This window comes from Chiloscyllium plagiosum, chromosome 27 (assembly GCF_004010195.1).
Source record: "Chiloscyllium plagiosum isolate BGI_BamShark_2017 chromosome 27, ASM401019v2, whole genome shotgun sequence".
NCBI lineage: Eukaryota > Metazoa > Chordata > Chondrichthyes > Orectolobiformes > Hemiscylliidae > Chiloscyllium > Chiloscyllium plagiosum.
Genome location: NC_057736.1, coordinates 28169292 through 28192625, shown reverse-complemented (window position 1 = coordinate 28192625; position 23334 = coordinate 28169292). Strand labels below are relative to the sequence as shown.

Below are 23334 nucleotides of genomic sequence, written 5' to 3'. Positions count from 1 at the left end.
ATATCACGATATAACTAGATAAATTCACCTTATCGACTTCAATCTTCCATGCTCCAAAACAAGTCTGAAGAATACAAAATACCGTAATGACATACAATATGAAAATGCACTTTAATAACAGTAATACTGTAGAGATACAAAGCACTAGGTCACATTTATTGTGCTGATGGGGTGGTGCACATTCTAGGCTAATAGTTACTAAAGATGTAATCAGCCAGAACGCTGACTTTTGTCTGGGATCTGCAATACAGTTAACAAATAAATAAACAATCACTTTAAGAATATAGTTTTTAAAACTGCCATTTTGTTGTTTGGCCATAAAATAAAGAATTTTGTCATTTTATTGTGCCTGCTGGCAAGTTCATACTAACTGTGTTCCTCGGATCACAATTTGTGAAATTCAAAGCAAGATCACCAAAATGGTTCAGTAATATTCAGGGTTCATGATGGAGGGAGAATATTCCTTTCTCTAGGCAGAAGACATGGGTAAAAGTCCCACCTATTCCAGACGTGTGTCCTAACATTTCTGAACAAGTTGATTTTTAAAAAAATCTAGGGCATAGTGGTAGTGTCTCTATCCCTGGTTCAGGAGGCTCAGGTTCGAATCCCAACTGCTCCAGAGGTGTGTAATAATTTCTCTGAACTGATTGATTAGGAAAAAAGTTAAAAACAAATCTACAGGCAATATTTAAACGATCTTCAAAACAAGTAGGGTTATCAATGCTCAGTTGCAACAAGTTCACACCAAGTCTCACCAAATCATGAGGTCCGATACAATGAAATTGAAAGCAAGTCTTCAATTTTCCCTGCAGTATTAAAGACTTGATTTACCAGTAAGACAACTGCAAACACAATGGTGATCAAATATCTTAAAGCATATACTGACACCAAATTAAATAAAACAACTGGGGATCAGCATCTCTGCCATTGCAATTTTGCCAGCATAAAGAAAATTCCAGATTGCCCACTTAAAATGTACAATCTGGTTTAGATATACATTTCTTTTCAAAAATTATTCAGCGTAGTGGTACAGGATTTTGATGTGGCAAATAATGACACCACAGAGCATGGTCAAATGTAGGTCTTTAATCTATGAATCTCTATACAGGAAGCTTCTGCTCAGCTGGGGGCCAAGACGAGAAAGTAAACAAAAAGGACTGGACACCACAAGCATGCAGACTTCCCACCTCAGACACTGAAACAACAGAAAGAACTTAGAGGGTTGTGTATTGAGGCATTTTAGATAGAAAAAAATGCACAGAATACATTATCAGGAGGCAGAAAATACGAACCCAAAAGAGTGAATTTTTTTAAAAAAGAACTAGAAGTTAAGATCCATTTTAATTATATTTAGTAGATGTTTTATACCCTGAATTCGAAGTTCCATCACCAATTAGAAGTCACCCAGCAGTTACAGAAACAGGGAGATTACTGTAACTGACTTAATTCATTCAGCTGACAGGTTTCAGAACACACAGTAATCATACAGCTATAAATTCCATTTATTCTCCAGAAGAAAGAAGCCAAAATGAGAGGGCCAAGGAAGACAAAATGAAAATCCCTTTCTTTGTAGTAAGATAATATTTCTACTCAGTGATATTGCTACTGTAACACTCAATACCACTAGCAACTCTACTATAAAGGAACACTCTTTTTAACATTAATTCAGCATATAGAACTTCTAAAAAGTTGAACAAGATTCTAATTCATGCATTTTTGTAATTACATTATTTTTGAGACAGAACCTGCTCTTCGGAGAGATTTCTAAGTTACATCTTAAAAATTAAACAAACATTCATTAAACAGCACATTAGCCAGTTAACATCTCTGAATATCGTGGTGTTCTCCAAAAGGATGGAAAGTGCCTTAATTGGAGAACCAGGGCTTATGCTCTGACACAATACTGTTACAATAATTAAAATGCCATGTTCCAACAGTGCAGTTCAATTTTGCATTATTCTTAGCATCCTGTGCGGATAGAGCGAGAGGTTATTCATTTGCAATAGACTACCACCCACATCTTGAGATAAACATTATCGTGCTCATAAATCAAATGTATTACATTCAATTTAAATGGATTATAATAGTTGCAACAGAGAACAAAAGGGCATATTTCAGCTGTGTTGCTGCTTCACCCCAACTAATCCTCCCCTTCCTGCTAGCTGACTGCCAAACAGTCCAACTGCTGCACTTGTGTTCATAACTTTGTGATGCCAAATATAATGCTTCAGCAAAATGGTCCTGAAAAGAAAGACTGAACAATCTGTAATTTTTAAACAAGGAGTCACAATTTTTGATTGGAAACATTAAAGATTTTTTTCTGCACGAGTTTGAGATTGTATGGTATCTTGAGACATTGAAAATGAATGCCTTCTTACTTTGGCTACTTTGCAATGGCATCCAACATCCAGCTTGGATAGTGGGTCAGGTACTGGTGCATCATCTTTATTTTGCACCAAGAGATCTAATTTCTGTCTACAGTTGGTCCCTTTAGCCAGGAATTAACTGTTGCTAATCTGCCTCCAGTACTGGGAATAATCACTTGATACAGCACTGAGGTATACTAGGTATCCCTTCTCATTTCACATATTTTAGCTTTGACTCCTTGGCTCCACCTAACAGTTACATAGGTAACTTAATCTGTATTCCACCAGATTACTTTTAATCTCAACTGTTGTTGGTATCTACTGCAATAGTGTAACTTCGCCTCCAATGCCCACATCCTTGCCCTAAATAAGATAGCCAATAAAATATGAATAATTTATACTTTAGGTAACTAGAGTAGGGTGCAGATAGAACAGATATATACCACTATTCTTCGCTGAAGTTAATATCCAGGTCTCTAAATTTAAAAAAAAAATGAAAAGATCAGGGTTTTAACTTACTTCACCATCTGATCTCTTTTTAATTTCAACTCCTATGAAGGGACTAGAAAGGGGTCAGTGACACTGAATAGTGCAACAAATTGTTTTTATAAGTGAGATATGGTTGCAAATAGAAAAGAAAATTTTAAAGGAAGGTTTTCTCAGAAACATTACTCATTTATCAAAATGTAACTGGTTAAAATGTGGGAGCTGGTTTAATCTTATTTGTCATAAATAAACAATGCAGGGATCTAATAAAGACAAGAATATACTTATAACCATTTATCATGGGGTAGAGGAAAGAGGAATCAATATGGGATATTAATCAATTGTTTTCATAATTTGAGATAACTGGCTGTATGATTTCTGGCCTTCTGTTTTAAGTTATAAAAGGATTCTCTGTTCCCAGTCAAAGAGGATAAAGTTAGCCTCAGTGTAATTGAGAACAAACTTTACAACATGCACATGTACATTAAAATCACATCCACTCAGTAATTATTAAGATAAAACATTAAAATATAGTGCCCAAATCAACAGAAAAGATCAGACAAAGGAATAATGTGTCAACAAGACACAAAGTGACACTTTCCAACACAACGCAGCCAACACAAAACAATGACAGTTGAGTTGGGGCCAGCAAACGGCAATGTAACCTATTAGACTGATTGCTTTATAGATGAGCAGTCCATTCTGCTACTTGACCCTTTTAGGCAGGTCAAATTTAAATTTTAAAAAATTATTGCAGTTTAAAGGAGTTCTGATGTAGCCATCAGAACATGTACACATTTATAGCAGACAATTTTCAGTTTTGTTTCCTGTAGAACAAGCTCTTTTTAAATACTATTTTCTAGCCCTTGAATTTCACCTTCCAAAAGTGAAGAATAGGGTTCATCAAAATCTTTATCATTCCAGCTGTTCAGTTTCCACGTCCGTTTAGCCAAACCTGTAGGCTGCCAGGAATGGGAATAAATTTAACAACTTACATTAAAAAAGGAGACAATAATGAGAATGGATACAATTATTATAAATATATAGACAAGTGCCAGAAAGCCTTCCTCAGTTGATTGGGATCTACCCTACCTCCATCCACCTGTGCCATATCCTGGTTAAATAATGTTCTGTATCCCACAGGGGCTGGGGAAATCCAGTGGGTCTGGCTGAACCCCGAAGATTAATTCTAAGAGAACAGATTTTACCCAACTGTAGGAACACCAAGACAATATCCACTATGTACAAGTTATAAAACATCCACATATTAACCAACAGTGAATACTTCATTACACCAAGACCACAGTATTTTAGTGCTATTTTTTAAAAAAACAACTTTATGTACAAAGTTATTCAAAGCACTGTATTTCAAGCTGTTTGATCTTGAAATTTTAAATGATTTTCCAGTGGACCAGCCCAGTCAACCACTGGTGTTTTCATTCCCAGAACAATTTGCTTACAGTGGAATTATTCCACCTCTGTGGTATTTGTATAGAATATTGTACGGGAAGAAAAACATTTCGCACAAAGATAAATACTCAGCAAATGCTGAAAAGGAATTGGCTTTAAATTTTCTGCCAATGCAGAAGATTTCACTTTGGTTTTACCAGCAGATATTTGGCTCCTTCCATTCAAGCTGTTACAGAAAGAGGTTTCTCAGCTTCCTCCATTCAGATTGACACGCATTGTGTAGCAGTCTCCTCTCCAGTTTACTGACCTTATAACGAACCCCTTGGATAGGGGTTCTTTTAAATTGCTCTGATCTTGAGAATTCTGTAGTGGCTGGAGTTTCTTTGGCCTTGGACTTGTCAACTATATACAGCGGTACATAACTGCACCTGTTCAACATGATGTTCAGAGAGTATTTACAATCCACCTGGAAAGGAAGTCATTTCCGGTGGCCCTAAATAAATCCTTCACCATCTGTCAAGTTTCTCTGAATCTGCTGCTTGTCATCCATATTGTCTCCAGCAGATTCATTCTCCTCACTGGATTCTATGTACACAGGCCAACTGGCATCTTTGTCCTCCTTCTCCTGGTTCTCCAAAACTTGCTCAGTCTGACTTAGATTGACTGGTGATGTCTCCTCATTGGTAGTCATCACACATGTGCAGCTGTCACAGAGGCCAAACCGTCTTGCACCATGCTGTAAGTTGCTGGTAAATGTTCTCCTGCACCCTTTGCAGACAATTGGTCTGTTCGAGCGATGTACCTGATGAAAACAGAATTCAATGCAGTTCAATTTTTAACACAGATTCTTTAGTCAAATGGAATACAATAGCAATGCAAAAAAAAGAAATAGGAAGTTAACTAAATTGTAAGCCACAATATTTATGTTAATAAATGGTTAAGTATATTGGCAGATATTTATGGACAATTATGGAAATGAAGTCACACTTATATCAGAGACTAATCATGATCACACCCAACGTAAAAGAGTGGACAGTAACCAGAACATTTAGTAGTAAACAGGGTTTCAGATTGAATAGTTAGGTGTGGTTTGAAGATGATTTAAAAAACATCTGCACCAATGAACAAACTCCTATATTCATCCAAGGAACCCAGCAAATTTATGTAATGCTGACAACCAACGTTTAAAACTGAAAGGTACTTCAATTCAATCTTTGGCTGGTCTTGACTCTGACTGCTTTTATACTGGGTGGTAATATTTTTCATTGATGATGTAACACTGACAATACAACTCCAGTAATTATCCAATTTCATTCCAAAATGTACAGGGTTAGAAACAGACACAACCACTCCATAGCGAACTATACCAAACAGCAAAGAATAGCTGAAATGAAGAGAAGCTGAAAACAACAATACCCTGGTGTTTTGTCAGTACAAGTTTCTTAAATACATAAGACTTTTATGGCAGGTTTACAAAATCCAAATTACTTACAAGAATATTGTATCTAATTTCTGAATAGCTTTGATAAAGGCAGCAAGTGCATCTGCCTTGCTACATATTAGGTCAGAATATGGCTGACACGAATTTGGGAGACCTTTCTGTCCACAGAACTGACTAGACATGCAGCTTTGTATTGGAAAGAAGCTTTAGGTGCACAATGCCTCGTACACCTGGATCTGGTATTTCACAGTGAATATTTTTCAGGCCCTATCCAGGCAGTATATTAACATTGGTCACTTCCATAGCAGTTTAAATATCTTGCATTCAGCAGTACTACTGTAATACCCAATATCCAATTGTAAGATGTCATTGCCCATAGATATAATAATAGGAACTCCTTATGATCTGAACAGAATGTTAGGTCTTACACACATCTCTAATTTTCTGAAGACAGATTGAAACTTGTTAGTGAAAGAAGCCACATATTATTGCTGTTTTGCCCTAAAGACAGAAGGCACACTTACAATATAACATATATAAGCAAATACATCCCAATTTCCCCAGTTGGCTATCTCAGTATTGCTTTTTTGATGAGCCTTCCAATTTTACCTGGATCTATGTTTCAAATGCCAGGTTTACTCTCCAACTCGTTGGTTACTTGAGTGATTGTTCAAAGTGACCTTTTGACATTTTCAGTGATCAAATCAGAGGACAGTTTCTAACTCCTTTTCCTGTTCTGTCATTAAGAAACAGGTTTGTCATTAAAACAGGATAGGTCGCCTTCTACCTTGGGTTGAAGGTTTAAGGAAAAACATCTTGTGCTGTTCTCAAAATAAAGTTGAGCTACCCAAGCTTAACAGACACAAGATGAGACATTTGACCCTTGAAGTTTCAGTCTGAAGAGACAATGAGCCATGACATTCCACATCTGGATCATTTCGTTTCAAAATTTCAGTTCCTAAAATCAGAGACTTTTATAATGAACAGCCTGTGTGAACAATTTTGTTTTGAAACATATGTAAACAATACTCATTTCCAAACAGTTTCCAATGAAAAATACTGTCAAATTACTTAAGACAATTGGCCTCAGCATGTGTCTAAAGTGTAAAAAAGGGGTTAAGGTGTTTAGACCTGGGGGTGTTATCCAGTAATTCTTAGTAGAAAGTTCATGAAGGCATCAGAGAGTACAGAATTATGATCATCTGTGAAGCATGGCAGTGTCAAATAACCTAGTGACATATATTGTGGAGAGTCAGAAATGTAGAATGAACATTTGTTTCCTATCTTTTCTAGCTTAATCTCTTGCAACATTTTTGCAGAAACTGCCAAACCAAAGGAGTCAAACTAAAACATGAATACACACAAAATATTCAAAAAGGGAAAGAGAGAGTAAATGATTAAAACAGAAAGCTATAACTAAATAGCATTCACTGAAATTTGCCTAGTTAATCAAATATTCCTGAGGTTAAAACATCCAGGAATCAAATGAAGAGGGTACCAAGTGAAGAGGGTACAGGTAAGAAACAAAAATATCATGGTAATAAGAATTTAATTAAGTCGGTCATGGATTACTGACTGCACATTATACACTGAAACAGTGGAAATGAAACTGTGGACTGCATTTGTAGACAACTTAAAAATGTACGCAGTAACTTTGTAAATTTTAAATAGACTAGGGCATGGAAAGCATTCATGATGAAAAAGAAACCTTTTGTAGTGGGGTTTCCTTTGTCAATATTTTGCTACTTCAAGAAGGAAGGAAGTATTACTCAACATAGAGACCACAAACATAGGGAAACATTTGAGAAACCATGCCCACCATTTCAAAAGGTTCATCTTTCACTGGAAAAGGGAAAGAAAAGAATATAAAAGAAATAAAATGAATCTTAGCCAAATTAAATACATGGCAAAATAGTAATCAGAAGAGTAGGTGAGTATTATATATATTTAACCAGGGATAGGGGGTGCAAGAAGAGACACAGTTAGTCCAATGTGTGCACAAATGTTTCAATAAACATAAAGGTTTAGCAAGGCAAGTTAACAAGACATATTAATAAAGCAAACAAGACTTTGAATTTTATAAATAGAGACACTTACTACAGCAGAGAGTTATGCTAATCCTTTATAAAAATTGGCATCAAATGAAATAGTGTGTCCAATTCTAGGGTCCACACTAAAGAATGACATGAAGACTCTGGATAGGACACTGAAGAGATTTGCTCAAGTGTGGAGGAATTAGAGTTATACAGATAGACTTAAAAATTCTGGGTTATCATCTTGAGAGGAGAGAAGGCTAAGCAGAGATGTAGCAGTGATGTTTAATATCATGAAAGAATAGGTAAAAGTAAATAAAATGTATAGTTTCAAATTGAACAGTAAATGGTAGAGAAACTGGAGAGAGCAAGAGGAAAAGTTCTAGTAAATCATAAGGCTTTGAAATACATTCTCTCTTAAGGTGATTCAATGGGAGGTTTCCAAAGGGAATTAGATAATTACTTGAAAGAGAAAGAAAAGACAGAAAAATGGGGAAAGAAAGGGTGTAGGCTAATCATAGTTTTCCAAAGAACCACTACAGAGATAGTAGACCAAATGCTCCCTCAGTCCTGTATTATTCTATAGTTCCATGACTCTAGCAAGATAAAATGGGAGTACGTTGAAGGCTGGGAATCAATGCATAAACCAATGAAACCATATCCAAAAGCCATACCAGCATACATATTTAAAAGACAGGCTATGTTTGACTAATGTTATAGAATTCTTTGAAAAAATTATGGAGGGTAAAAAGAGTGGATGCAGATCAAATATATTTTAAAAACCAATTTAATAAAATATAGACTCTCAAAATTGTTACAGAGCTGAAGGACGCCACTCAGTCATCATACCTGCACTGGCCACTAATGAACACTACCTTGTGGTGCCATTCTGCCGCCTTTTCCCAATAACCTTGCATATTGTGTCTATTCAAATAATCATCTAATGCCCTCTTGAATGCTTCAACTGACTTGTCTCCATCACTCTTCCAGGCAGCGTGTTCCAGACCCAAACCACTCATTGTGTGAAAAAGCTTTTTCTCCACATCACCTTCGCAACATTTACAAATCACTTTAAACCTGCGTCGTCTCTTCTTCAACCCTTTCGTGAATGGAACAATTTCTCCCCATCTACTCTATCCAGGCGTCCCATGATTTCACAAATGTCAATCATGTCACCTCCTAGCCTCCTTCTCTCTCCAAGAACAATCCCAACCACTGCAGTCTATCCCCACAATTGAAACTTTTCATCTCTGCAACCATTCTGTAAGCCTGTCCTGCACTCTTGCCAATGCATTCACATCCTTCCTATAGTAAGGCTCCTAGAACTGTACACAAAACTCCACTTTAGGTCTGACAAACGTTTTCTGGGTTCAGTATAATTCCCACACCTCTATAAAGCAAAGCCCAGGCTACTGTAAGCTTTATTAACTATTCTTTTCACCTGTTCTACTGTCTTCAGCGATCTATGCAGGTATACACCAAGGTCTCACTGCTCTTCCACCTATTTTATATTGTTGTCCATGTTCTTCCTATCAAAATGCATCATCTCATACTTCCCCACATTGACTTTCATTTGCCACCTGTCCACTCACTCCACCAGCTTATTTATTTCATTTTGCAGTTCTATATGTCCTTCTCTCAGTTTACAATGCTTCTACGTTTTGTATCATTTGCAAACTCTAAAACTGTCTCCTGCATACCAAGATCTAAAATCATGAATATATACATGTATCAGGAAAAGCAAGGGATCAATTCTTAATGCGAGAGAACTCCAATACAAACAACCAGCACAAAACAAAACCCACTGGCCACTACTGTTTCCTATTTCTCAGCAAATCCCGTATAGATGTCACCAAAGTCCTTTTCATTCCATGAATTATTATGTTTCTCACAAGTCTATTGTGTGGCCTAAGAATACCTTTTCAAAGTCCATACCAACAGTATTACCCTCATTGCTCCTTTCTATTATTTCTTCAAAAACACCAGCAAATTGATCATACTATTTCCCTTTTAGAAATCCATACTACAGCTTGCTTAAAAAAAAACTTTTCCACGTAACGACTAATTCTATCTTAAATAATTGTTTTCAGAAGTATTCACTTGGTAAAGGTAAAGAAAGTTATTCAGCTCCTCAGATATGCTTCTTGCTTCCAAAGGTAAAGCCTTTATGGTCCGTTATTAGCCCTACCCTTGTTACTATTGACATGCCTATGAAGACTTTGGGATTATCTTTTACCTTTGCCACCAGTCTTTTCTCATAACCCCTCTACGCTTATCTATTATGCTTTTTCTCTTCTCCTCTGAATTTTCTATATTCTTCTTGGATTCTCAATTGTATTTGCTACCTAATACCGGTCATAAGCATTTTGTTTCTTCATTATTGCAATTTCTATGACCATTCTCATCCATGGAGCTCTGGATTTCTTTGTCCTCCCTTTTCCTTTTGAGGGACGACACCTTGACTGTACCTGAACCATTTCCTCTCTGAAGGTAGCCTATAGTTCGGCTATAATTTCTTCACAGTAACTTTATGTTCCAATCTATGTGACCTAGCTCCATCCTTGTCTCAAGGTTCACCTCAGTTAATGATTCTTACTCTGGATTGTCTAAAATTATTAGATATATGGCAAAGATAATGGTACATACATTCTAGTACTTTCCTTAAAATCCATGTTAAACTGACACATCTTCAGTTACTGGTTTTCGTTTCCTCCCTCCCTTCGTCAAATAGAATGAATTGCATTTGTAATTTTTCAATTTACGGGCATGATTTAGACACTTTGGAATTTCCTTATCTATTTCCCTGATCATTCTAATGGAAATCTTAAGGTACACACATTTCCAGCTCCTGAAGTCCATATTTTCCTCTCCCTTTACTTAGATTCCCCTTTGCCACAGTGAAAATGAATGCAGAATACTACTATTTAAACAAACGTGTCATTTTAGTTATTTTTCTTTTAGCTGGTCAACATTCCTTTCCACCACTGATTTCTCTGAATACGGTCATGAAAATGTTTGCTGGTAAGTATATTATGCTTATTATTTTCACAGTATCCCACTGTTGCATTTATTACTCTCCCAGTCCATTGGATCTCCATGTTAAATTGTCTTCCTTTTGTTTAAGTTTTTTCTTTTACAATACTGCTATCCCTTCTCTTACTTGTTGATCATATTTGCTGAAATGGAGCCTTTGACTTTCAGGGGAATACATTGGTTTGTATTATAACAATTTTTTTTTTAAGAATACTCCCCACCATTTGCTGTAGGATTACCCATCATGAGTTCAGCTAATTTAACTGGGGATATTTATAACATACAACAGTACAAATGGAACAGCCTGCAATGTCTGCAATGACCAACATGCCATGTTAAATTAATCCCATCTGCCTGCACTTGGTGCGTATTTCTCTATGCCCTGCGTGTTCATGTGGCTATCTAAATTACTCTTAAATATTATCATATCTGCTACCACCTCGTCTGGCAGTACATTTCAGGCACCTGTCACCTCCTACTAAAAAGAAAATGCCTTATACATCTCCTTTAAACTTGCCCCTCTCACTTTAAACCTATCCCTCCTCATATTTAACATTTCCAGCCTGGGGAAAAGACTCTACCTATCCACCCTATAAATCCCTCTTATAAGTTTACGTACAGCAAATGTTTTCTTAACCAACACCTATGGGACCAGGGAAGTGCCAGTTGATCCAATATTCCGGATGATGAAGAAATCCAAATAATGAATGTAAAAGGAAACACTAAGTAAGAGAAACGTAATGCAGGGGGTATACACATCATTTTATTTACAGCCTAAGTCATTTAAATTACAATGCAAGTTTGCCTTAAATAAAACTTACTGGCAGAGAGCCTTCTCACTCCCACTCTGAACTGACTACTCAGATATTGTAGCATTTAGGGAGAAAATGATTCGAAATTGAATCAACTTTTGATATTGTTCAATTGAATGGTCACACGAAATAAGTATATTTACACTAAGGTAAACTAAATAAAAACTATAATAATCATACAGAATAATACAATAAACGCAGTATGAGATACAACATTTTTGCTTGTTTATCAAGCATGCTGGTTCATAAGATGGTAGTTAAAACAAAGTTTACTGTATTTCTAGAAGATCGCCTCTCTGCCCCCAACGCGCTAGTGAAAACAAACCACAATGGTCCAACCTCTCCTTCTAGACAATACATTCCAGTCCAGGAAACATCGTGGTAAAACTCTTTTGCACCCTGTCCAAAACTTCCAAATCCTTCCTACAGTTTAGTAACCAGACCTGCAAACAATCCACCAGATGTGGCTAACTCAAGTTTTTTTTTTAAAACAGCTGCAACATGACTTGCCAAATTTTATATTCAATGCCCCAGCCAATGAAGGCAAGCACGCCATACACCTTCTTTACCAACTTGTCTGCTTGTGTTACCACTTTCAGGGAGCTATCGACTTGCACCCCAAAATCCCCCTGTATGCTAATATTCAATAGACAATGGTTGCAGGAGTAGGCCATTCGGCCCTTCGAGCCAGCACCACCATTCATTATGATCTTGGATGATCATCCACAATCAGTATCCTGTTCCTGCCTTATCCCCATAACCCTTGATTCCACTATCTTTAAGAGCTCTACCCATTTCTTTCTTGAAAGTATCCAGATACTTGGCCTCCACTGCCTTCTGGGGCAGAGCATTCCATATATCCACCACTCTCTGGGTGAAGAAGTTTCTCCCAACTCTGTTCTAAATGTTCTAAACCCCTTATTTTTAAACTGTGTCCTCTGGTTCTGGACTCAACCATTAGCAGAAACATGCTTCCTGCCTCCAGAGTGTTCTATCCTTTAGTAATCTTATACGTCTCAATCAGAACCCAGCTCATCCTTCTAAACTCAAGTGTATACAAGCCCAGTCGCTGCAATCTTTCAACATATGATAGTCTCGCTATTCCGGGAATTGACCTCATAAACTCACGCTGCACTCCCTCAATAACCAGAATGTCCTTCCTCAAATTTGGAGACCAAAATTGCATACAATACGCCAGGTGTGGTCTCACCAGGGCCCTGTACAGCTGCAGAAGGATCTCTTTGTTCCTATACTCAATTCCTGTTGTTATGAAGGTCAGCATACCATTAGCTTTCTTCACTGCCTGCTGTACCTGCATGCTTGCTTTCATTGACTGTTGTACAAGAACACCTAGATCTCGTTGTACTTCCGCTTTACCTAACTTGACTCCATTTAGATAGTATTCTGCCTTCCTGTTCTTGCCACCAAAGTGGATAACCACACATTTATCTACATTAAACTGCATCTGCCCATGCATCCGTCCACTCACCTAGCCTGTCCAAATCATGCTGTATTCTCATAACATTCTGCTCACATTTCACCCTGCCACCCAGCTTTGTGTCATCAGCAAATTTGCTGATATTACTTTTAATGCCCTCATCTATATCATTAATGTATATTGTAAACAGCTACGGTCCCAGCACCGAACCTTGTGGTACCCCACTGGTCACTGCCTGCCATTCCAAAAGGGACCCATTTATCACTACTCTTTGCTTCCTGTCAATCCAAGTCAGTACCTTGCCCCCAGTACCATGTGCCCTAATTTTGCTCACTAATCTCTTATGTGGGACCTTATCAGTCTTTCTGAAAGTCCAGGTACACTACATCCACTGACTCTCCTTTGCCCACCTTCATAGTTCCTAAGGGTGCTGCTATTTACTGTATGCTCTTCTCTTGTATTTGACTCCCAAAATGCATCACCTCAAATTTGTCTGGATTAAACTCCATGTGCCATTTCTCCGCCTAACTTTCCAACTGATCTGTATCCTACTGTATCCTTTGACAGCCTTCCTCACTATCCACATCTCCACCAATTTTCATGTTGCTTGCAAACTTACTAATCAGACTACATTGATTTTCCTCCAAATCATTCATACATATTACAAAGAACGGAGGATCCAGCACTGATCCTTGCAAAACACTACTGTTCATAGATTTCCAGCCAGAAAATCATTCATCTACAACTACCAATTGCCAACTCACCTTGGATCCCACATCCTTCTGAACTAGCCTATCATAACGGACCTTGTCAAACGCTTTAGTAAAGTCCACGTAGACAACATCCATTGCCCTACCCTTAATATCTTGGTCATTTTGTCAAAAATCTCAATCAAGTTTGTGAGACAGACGTTGCCTGCACAAAGCCATGCTGACTATCCCTATTGAGTCCATTCTTCTCCAAATAAATAAAATTCTGTCCTAAAAATCTTCTCCAATAATTTCCCTATACTGTATTGATGTAAGGTTTACCAGCCTATAATTTATTGGATTATCCCTATTGCCCTTCTTAAACAAAGGAACAACATTGGCTATTCTCCAGTCTTCTGGGATATCACCAGTGGCTAAAGAGGATACAAAGATTTCTGTCAAGGCCCCAGAAATATCCTCCATTGCCTCCCTTATTATCCTGAGATAGATCCCTTCAGGCCCGGAGACATTACCAACTTAATGTTTTTCAAGACACCCAAAACCATCTCCTCCTTAACACCGATAAGCCCTAGAATATCAACATAACACTCCCCAATCTTACCATCATCCACATCCTTCTCCATGATGAATACTGATGCGAAGTATTCATTAAGGACCTCACCCACTTCCTCTGGCTCTACACAACTTCCCTTTCTCCTTGGCTGGACCTACCCTTTCCCAAAGTACCTTCTTGCTCCTAGTATGTTTAAAGTGCCTTGTTTAAGTTCTTTACTCCTTCCTTTACATTCTCCAAGGACCTTGTGTGATTTCAGTTTCCTAAATTTTTCACATGCTTCCTTTTCCCTTTTTAACTAAACTTTTAATACCTCTTCTCATCCAAGGTTTCTGAATATTGCTATCCTTATCTTTCATCCTCACAAGAACATGTTAGTCCTGAACTCTCATTTTGTCCTTTTCTGCCAAATATATTGGAATTTGCTTTCACCCAATTTAGCTCTTGCACCCAAGGAGATATCATATTGTGAAAATAGAATCCATAATTCTGTATCTAGTGGCATGTAGTATTGAAATAAGGAGTCAATGTCAAATTTGTACATGTTCTTAAGTTCAAGTTACAATAGAATGTTTAGAGTTTTGAGCATCCCATCTTATGAAGTACACTTTCTAAAAGCAATGAGAAACATGCAGCAATCATTCACTCAGAGCTTATTAGGGACGAGCAATTATAGCTACAAGCTTGAGAAGTTAGACCGTATTAAGACTATAAGAACCACAAGAAACAGCAAAGGGAGTAGGCTGTTCAGTCTCTTGAACCTACTCTGCCAGTCAATAGAATCATGGCTGACACAGCTGGGACACAGGGAGGGAGAGACACAGAGGGAGGAAGTGATACACAGACTCCGATGGAAAGGCAGGGTGAGAGAGACATACATAGGAGAGGAGGGGAGAGAGACACACACAGAGGGAGAGAGAAACAGAGAAGGCCAACCACAAAGATGGTTATAATGCAGTTCTCTACCAAATAACATTGTTGAAGCAAGTGTACAACTATGTCTAACATGAAATTTGTTGATGAGAGTGTATTAAATCAAATAGGAAACTACAAAAGTGGGGCCAGTGTGAATTGAATAAATAGCAATACTGAAGAAGAGATTTTGATGAAATTACCCTACAATATGGCGTAACATTCTAAGCTTTGAAGATCAGCCCAAAGTAGAATAGCAAATTAGGATAAATATTGTAAAGGTAGAAGAAAATAAAAAACATGAAACCAGCACATCAGCGAGGTATAAGTACCATCCGTGAATGTATTTGCTGTAGTAGCCTAAAAATAACTTCATAAGGTGCTTTTTATGACCTTAGGACATCCCAAATTCTATTAACTGCTTTTGAAATAGAGTGACTGCTGTAATATCAGAAGTGTGGCAGCAAATTTGCACATGTCAATCTCCTACAGACAGCAATGCCATAATCAGATCGTCTGTTTATATATGATCTAAGGGGAAAATATTGGCAGGAAAGACTCCAAAGCTCTTTCTTGAAAATAATGTTGTGAGAATTCTTGTATCCACTTTGTGGGGCAGATAGGGCATCATTTTAAATGTAACAGAAATGGCAAACTCTACACTTCAGCAGTTGACTGACAGTCTAGACTGTGTACTCAAGTCCTTGGATTGTGCCTTGAATTCAGAGTTTAAATTGGTCAAGAATGACTGTAAAAATTAGGTGCTGAAGAAATATGATAACCAGACATTGTGAAGGTTACGGCAAAAGATTTTACCTAATAACCATTTGAACGTTAAAAGCTAAAATATGCAAACATTACTCACACTTAAAGCATGGCTTCGGAGATGCTCAAGTCTGGTGAACCTTTTTCCACAGGTCTCACATGGGTATGGGCGCTCTCCAGTGTGTGAGCGCATGTGTCGTTTTAGGATTCCTTTCTGCTTAGCTGTGTAAGTGCAGAACGGGCACTTATAGATCTTTTTTGGCACAATTATTCCATTCCCTAGAAACAAAAATCATCAGAATCATAACATAGAAATCTCAAGTCAACCACTCAGTACGGAGGGGGCAATGTGATAGCCAATGTGGAGAATATTGTTTAGAAAGCAACTATAGGAATACATCTTCATCTGAAATAATGAAACATCAAGTGCACTAAAAAACATTTTACAATATGATGGGAATAACCCCAAAAATCAAAATATAACTGCATTGTTCTCTGTCAAAGTTCTGCACAATCTTAATGAAGTATTCCTGAAAACTGCAGACAATCATTACTTTGAATCTTATAGTATTGCGTTTATATTTATTTTCACTTTTTACTGCACATTTAACAGGAGCATCACAGGATTAGTTCACAGAATACAATTACACCACATATTGGCAGCTCTAGATGATGCTAGCTTACCCTGTTCCCAGCAAAATTTCTTCCACCACTCATTTCTTTTCCTGAAAGTATTGATTGTTTGGTGAAGCATGGTTCTGCAAATGCCAGAACTTGCACAATTGGACATCATCCATGCAAATGGCTCAATGGTAAAGAACAGCAAACTGAAGGCCAGACTAGTCATCACCCAAATCTCAAATCATAAAACAACTTACTCAACAGATGACAGGTCGAACGCAGGATCATCTTCCATGCCCTTCCTAGGTGTGTTAAGCAAAACTGTAGTGACTTATTGTTATCCCTAAGGAGCTCACCTAACAACACAAGCTAAGGATCGAATCTCAGAATTTTCACGTGTTGTTCAATGAGAAGAAACACATTATTTTGTTGTAAAAGGCAATAAAAATATGAAATACATCTTGAAAAAATGTTGTGGGCTACCACATGATACAAAGGCACTAGATCAGAGAGACTACATTACACAAACTAGGAATAAAATCTGTAAAGTTAGTTAACCTGCCTAAGTTAACAACATTTATAGGAAAGGAGATGGGGTGAAAGAAAAGAATCAGGTTCCAGCTTCCGGATGTTACCAGATACTTCCTGTGGGAAAATACTGCTCGTTATTCCCTTTACTCCCACCCTCCATAGTCTAATTGCTGGAAATGTCCACATTCTATGGCTTTCAATTCTTAAAATGTATAATTAGCAGCCCTCCAGCAATTTAATGAGTGGAAGGAAAGGAATAGTTTGTGAGACTAATTTAGTATTAGAGTCAGACATAGTAAATGCAGCATCACCAATGCTGCAGATCTAAAGAGCAAGTTTTTGAAGTTATCCAATCTCAACTGTTATAAGAATGGAATATTCATGCCCTCTCTCCCACACACTCTGGTTCACTACAGATTGCACACTTTATATTTACCTTCAACATGCTAAGCAACTATCAATCATCAACAGTTGCTACTTTGCCGCATCTCTGTATAATCCCGCATTAAATATCTGTGGTCAAAAACACATACTGGGAATCTCAGAACAGTGTCCTGGAATTTGCTTACTTCTATCACTCAAGGAGCAGGGCAAGCAAGAATAAAAATAGGAAATAGTTTCACAAGGATTTCTGCACACCTTTCATCTCATGATCAAGCTCTTCTAAAAATCAGAAGGCTAAGGCAAGAGATCACCAAATAGGAATGTGATACCAAGAGTCACCATCATTCTTCAAAGGCTTTGACATCATTCCTAAATTGTGGTGCCCAAAGTTGGATGTCATACTACAGCTGAGGCCTAGCCATTGTTTTATAAAGTTCTGCTGTACCTTTGTTGTTTTTGAATGCAGACCATAAAATGCAGGAGCAGAAACCATTCAGTCCATCAAATTTATTCCACCATTCAATGAGACCAGGACTGATCTGATTACCTTCAACTCTTTTTTCCTAACTTTACCCCATAACTCTTGGTTTGCTACTGATCTATTTTAGTCCTGAATATTCTAAGCAATCTGACCTCAACAGCTCTTCGCGGGAACAATTTCAGATTTACTACCATCAAGTAAGAAATGCCTCTGTCTTAAATGTGCAATCACTTATTCTGAAGTTACATCCTCTGATCCTAGATACTCCCACAAGGAGAAACAATCTTTCCACATCTACACTGTCAAGTCCCCTAAGAATGTTGCACGTTTCAATAAGATCACCTCTCATTCATCTAAATTCCAATTTGTACAGGCCTAACCTACTCAACCTTTCCTCCATAAGCAGTTCTTCTATATCCAGAATCAGCCCAGTGATCCTTCAAAATGGGTTAAAAACTGGTTAGGAAAGAGGACACAGAGGGTGGAATTGAAAGCAGCTTCACATTGTGGATAACAGCAGGTAGCAGTGTGCCATAGAATTCTGTTCTAAGACCACTGTTATTTTCTGTGTATTTAGATTTAGGAATGCATGGAAGTGGGAAGGTAATGACATACTGATGTCATCACTACCTAGTTATTTGGATGACGAGTCCAATGTTCTGAGAACCCACGTTGAAATCGCTCCATGACAGATGTTTAAATTTGAATTTAATAAAAATCTGTAATTAAAAGTTCAATGATGACAAGCAACCATTGTTGTAAAACCCCATCTGATCCACTAATGTCTTTTAGGGAAGTAAAAGTGCTGTCATTACTTACATTTGTGGAACTGAGACAGATTTTTCTGTTCAACAAAGAGTCACTGGACTCGAAATGTTAGCTTTATCTCCACAAATGCTGACAGATCTGCTAGTGTTTCTCCAGCACCCTAAAACCACATTCATATTTATAATTTTTTTAATGTTGAGGGTTTGGGCTTTTGGTTTTGAATTAGTAACCAATGGGTTTTGTGTGTATTTGCCTCATTTGATTTGTAAATATTTTTGCTGCTATTTCTTTTAAAATTGGCTTTTGAAACCTGGCTTTAGATTGAATGGATTTTGTCCAATGTGAATTGATTTTTGTTTATTTCGATTATTTTACAACTTAACACAGCAAATAGTGGGATTCAAGGTTTGTTAGCATATTCTGGAACTTCATTTTTTAAAATGATGAAGGGAAACACAGGCTGCCAAGCGAGTGAGACATACTGACACTTTAATTTCACTTTTGAGTGAGGCAGTCCTATAAAGTCCTTGGAATAAGATGGGTGGGTAGAAAAGTGCTAGAGGGAAATATATATATTGTGAAGTAAGTTACTTTAGAGTGAAGAGTGAGTGCAGGTCCCAGATAGTTGTGTTGCAATAAAACCCTGAAGAGATTATTTAAAGTTGAGTGCATTTAAGCAGATATGTGATAGCTTCTTCCTGGTATTGATCGCATTTCTAGTCTAAATGTTGTGATTTCAACTGATTTAAATCTACTGAGGTTTAGGGACAAATTACTGCAGATGCTGGAATCTGTACTGAAAACAAAAAATGCTATAAATCACAACGGGTCAGCCAGCATCCGTGCAAAGGCAGAGCAGGCTAACCTTTTGAGTCTATATGACTCTTCATCAGAGCCATCTAGACTTGAAACATTAGCTTGCTCTCGCTCCACAGATTCTGCCTGATCTGTTGCATTGGTTTAGAGATTCTGGTGCAATATTATACGAGTGGTGTTTTGTTTCTTTTCAATTTATAAAAGGAGTGTTTTGGGATTAATGGCATTCTGTTTACAATTTTCTAGACTTGTCTCCCCATTATCCAATCCTCAGTCCAGCACAGTATACTACTCACTATGTTGTACGCTAATTTTGTTTACTAACCATCAATGTGGGAGTTTATCCAAATTCTTCTGAAACACTGTTAGTAACATCTTTGAAAAACATTTATGAGGTTTGTCATATGTGAGTTACCTTTCATAAATCCATGTTGATGCTGCCCAATTAAACCATAATTTTCCAAGTGTCCTACTATCACATCCTTTATAACCAATGTTAGTATTTTCCATAGCGCAATACTGGCATCTAACTAACAGTTCCAATGTGTCTGTCTGTCTGTCTCTCTCTCAGTCACTGGGTATATTGTTAACCATACTGACCCTTATTTACTGGAGTAATTTTAAACTAAACCGGATGGGAATTTCTGTGGGTTTTAAACAAAAAATGTCTCACTGTCACTTTATGGCAATCTAAGATCAATAAGGTTGACATTTCCAAACCCTTTTAAGTGTTGATTCAATTAACTTCATCCTTAATATTACTTCAGTTTCACAAAGGAGCACATAGTGGGCAACAGAATTCAGTGTTCCCCATGTTCTCATGGAGAAAGGCATATTGGATGGAAAGTTTTCACTATACCAAAATTACTGGATTAGTCGTCAACGTGATTTCACAGTATCTAAATTACTGATTAGTCATCAGCGGTAGAAGTGAATATGATACATTATCAGCATACAGATTCCCTAGATAAATGCATATCTTCCTAGTGTTACCAATGTAATTAATTTAGATACTGATTAGCAATATGGATCTCACCTGCATCCTCCCCATACCAATCACTCTGCACATCCATCATATTGGAAAAGGAGCCCCCTCCATCCTCTGGACGGGCCCCTCGGGAAAAGTGCTGTATCAGATCCTCCTTCCGCTGGACATTCCCTGTCCTCAATAAAACCTCTAAGAATTGCTTCATCTGATAATTTTCATAGGCTATTTCCATAGCTGGGGCAGTCTGCAGCCTTTCCTCAGCCTGATCTGTGGCAGATGGTGTAAACTGTCGGAAACGGTCAACTGATTCCACTTCGTCCTCGTCAAACTCAACTTTAGGTTCTGGAAGTTTGGGTAGTGATGGAGGATGAAGTTTCTCTGGAGAAAGGTTGTCCTGATCTTTCTGTACAAGATCTATGGGATGATAAGAATTGCACTCATTCCATGTTATGCTTTGATTATTGTCAGGGCTTGATTCCTGCTGTTGAACTGATGAAACAGGGTTTGGACATTGATTTCTACAAAAAGACACAGCATCTCCAAAGGCTGCGATATTATTCCCATTCTCCACATGATTACAGTTATCATCTTTCTCATCTTTCACACAGATGTCAAGAGAAGATCTGATATACAGTTTGCAAAAGCTGACTACATCAGTCATCTGCAGGTAACTAGCAGCTGACATCACTTCAATGACATTTTTACTGCAAAGATTCAGCTTTCCAGAATAGAGAAAGTCCAGTATTATGGAAAAGGCCTCAGATGTAACAATGTCCAGGGAGGCAGTGCTAGGACGTCCACTATCATGGATGTAGTGAATCAACAAGGCTCTGAAGTACCCACTGTTAGCAAACAGAATATTCCGGTGAGCTTTGAAAATTCTCCCTTCCACAATAATACTGCAGTCACAGAAGAAGTCCTGCTTCCGCTGTTCATTTAGTTCTCCCAGAAGTTTAGTGTAATATGATGTGATCTCCATCTTTCGTGACCAGGAATTTGTCAAAAAATGTTTCCTTAAAAGATCAGAAAAGAATTTTTTAATTTGTTTTCAAAGACAAGAATATTAGTTCTACAGTTGGAATCATTTTTCACTTTGGCACGCAGTGCAGAATCAAGCAATTTCAAGAGCAAATAGAACAAAGCTCTACTGAATAAAGAAAGTACTATTATAGAAAAGATCTCACATCACAATATTCAAACGATAAAGCTTCTTTTACTTTGTCCTGAAAATATACTTTAACCCCAATAACAGCCCAATTCCCCAGTACAAATAACATTTTTCATTTCGCACACTAGATTTTCATACACCATCAGCATCCTAGACACTAAACTGAGTCTGAGATGACTTATGAAGATTTTTGCACAATACAATTGTGCTCCCGAAAGCCGAAATACTGGGTTGGTACTACAAGAAAGAATGAAAGGACCACCAGATCAGAATTCACAAATGCGAAGGTTACCAGTAATTGTATAGAAATTAGTTGACTGAATCATTGCTAATGCAGGGGTGGGTACTGCAGATGCTGGAGATTAGAGTCAAGATTAGAGTGGTGCTGGAAAAGCACTGGAAGTCAGACAGCATCAGAGGAACAGAGAGAGATTTTTTAAAAATTGACAATTCGAGCAAAAGCCCTTCATCAGGGATGATCCTGACGAAGGGCTTTTGCCCGAAAAGTCAATTTTCCTGTTCCGCTTTTCCAGCGCCACTCTAAGCCTGAACCATTGTTAATCTCAGTTAAGCACTCATCAATGACCATCAATGAGTCTTGAAATACCAAAATAAAATTGAACAATGAATTTGATTCAGAAAAAGAGACACATAAATAAACATATAATGACAGATAATCTCAATGTTCAGCAATAATTTTTAAAAGTTTTGAACTACATAAGTGAATAGGAACAAATCAATTGATATAACCATAGCAGAGATCCCCAGAGCATTTCAGTACAAGAGGGTAGGCTAGCACTCACCATTTTCAATAAAATCCATTAAGAAAAAAATGCTGATTACAGAACAGTGGTAATACATCTGACAAAAAAATTGCTCTTACCATTATGACTGCACACAAAAAACCTACCATTCATAAAACAACACAATGTTGAAAATGCTTGACATGGCAGGGCTAGTTTTTTTCATTTAACTACTGGTTTCAATTTAATTTTGTTTCCCTTGATCATAAGTTTTAAAATAAAGCTCTTCTGTCTCACTTTTGAACTTGAATTTGGAAAACTGGATAGCAACAAATAGTAGAATAATTATGGAATCCCCAGATTATGACAACGATGCATTAACACGAACAAGCCTGTACTTAGGAAACGCCAATTTTGCTATTGTTTCAGGACCAGTTCTAATGGGCTAGTTTGCTTAAAATATTCGGTCCTTGACATTCCTTATGACATCATAGGAATTTATTTGACTCACTACACAAATAATTTCTGAGATAAACTTCCTATCAAAACCCGGATCCATCAAATATAATCCCAAAGATAAGAAATAAAGATTAAACGGTGTTAGCGATCTAACTCTCCTGCAGCAACATACCACTTAACAGTTGCAATGAAGACCACAACAGGTCAGACTTTAAGACTACACACTCTCATTCGCTTCAGCAAACATCCCTTTCACTTCATTTGTTATCTCATTGACTTGTAATAGGCCAGAATCACCCAACTGACTCCATATTTACCTTTGCTTCCTTTGGCTAAAGCAAAATATCTCACCGACGCCCCCCCTCACCCACACACTTCACCAACCTAACCTGTTCTCACACCGGAACTCGCTGCTG

The 23334-nt window shown here is 37.5% G+C and overlaps 2 protein-coding genes across 7 annotated transcripts in view; both read right to left on the bottom strand.

Moving 5' to 3' along the window:
- LOC122563698 (zinc finger and BTB domain-containing protein 8A-like) overlaps window positions 1-4701 on the bottom strand; it is a 25987-nt gene extending 21286 nt beyond the window's left edge. Inside the window, exon 1 of one of the 2 annotated variants that reach the window (XM_043717789.1) lies at window positions 4570-4701. In XM_043717789.1, coding sequence (XP_043573724.1) covers window positions 4570-4701 — 132 coding nt within the window. Of the gene's footprint in view, window positions 1-3729; window positions 3812-4569 lie in introns of those variants that run through there. The other variant, XM_043717791.1, reaches the window with a different exon arrangement.
- Window positions 93-23334, bottom strand: LOC122563700 (zinc finger and BTB domain-containing protein 8B-like). 5 transcript variants are annotated; one of them, XM_043717808.1, is made up of 4 exons: window positions 23308-23334; window positions 20597-21561; window positions 16060-16238; window positions 93-5064 (listed from the first exon to the last, which is right to left on the bottom strand). In XM_043717808.1, exons 2-4 carry the CDS (start codon window positions 21525-21527, stop codon window positions 4756-4758), a joined length of 1419 nt encoding a protein of 472 aa, XP_043573743.1. In that variant the 5' UTR covers window positions 21528-21561; window positions 23308-23334; the 3' UTR covers window positions 93-4755. The 5 variants fall into 5 exon arrangements, with proteins under 5 accessions (XP_043573743.1, XP_043573739.1, XP_043573742.1 ...); XM_043717804.1 differs by having other exon boundaries at window positions 23236-23317; XM_043717807.1 differs by lacking the exon at window positions 23308-23334 and adding an exon at window positions 23091-23181.

Bases quoted from the DNA above. Each gene is read 5' to 3' on its own strand.
- LOC122563700 (XM_043717808.1), bottom strand. From the start codon at position 21,527: ATGGAGATCACATCATATTACACTAAACTTCTGGGAGAACTAAATGAA. The intron at 16,239-20,596 runs GTGAGATCCATA...TTTTGTTTCTAG, and splicing joins TTGGTATGGGGAGGATGCAG to GGAATGGAATAATTGTGCCA. The intron at 5,065-16,059 runs GTGAGTAATGTT...TGTTTTCATCAG, and splicing joins TCCGAAGCCATGCTTTAAGT to GTACATCGCTCGAACAGACC.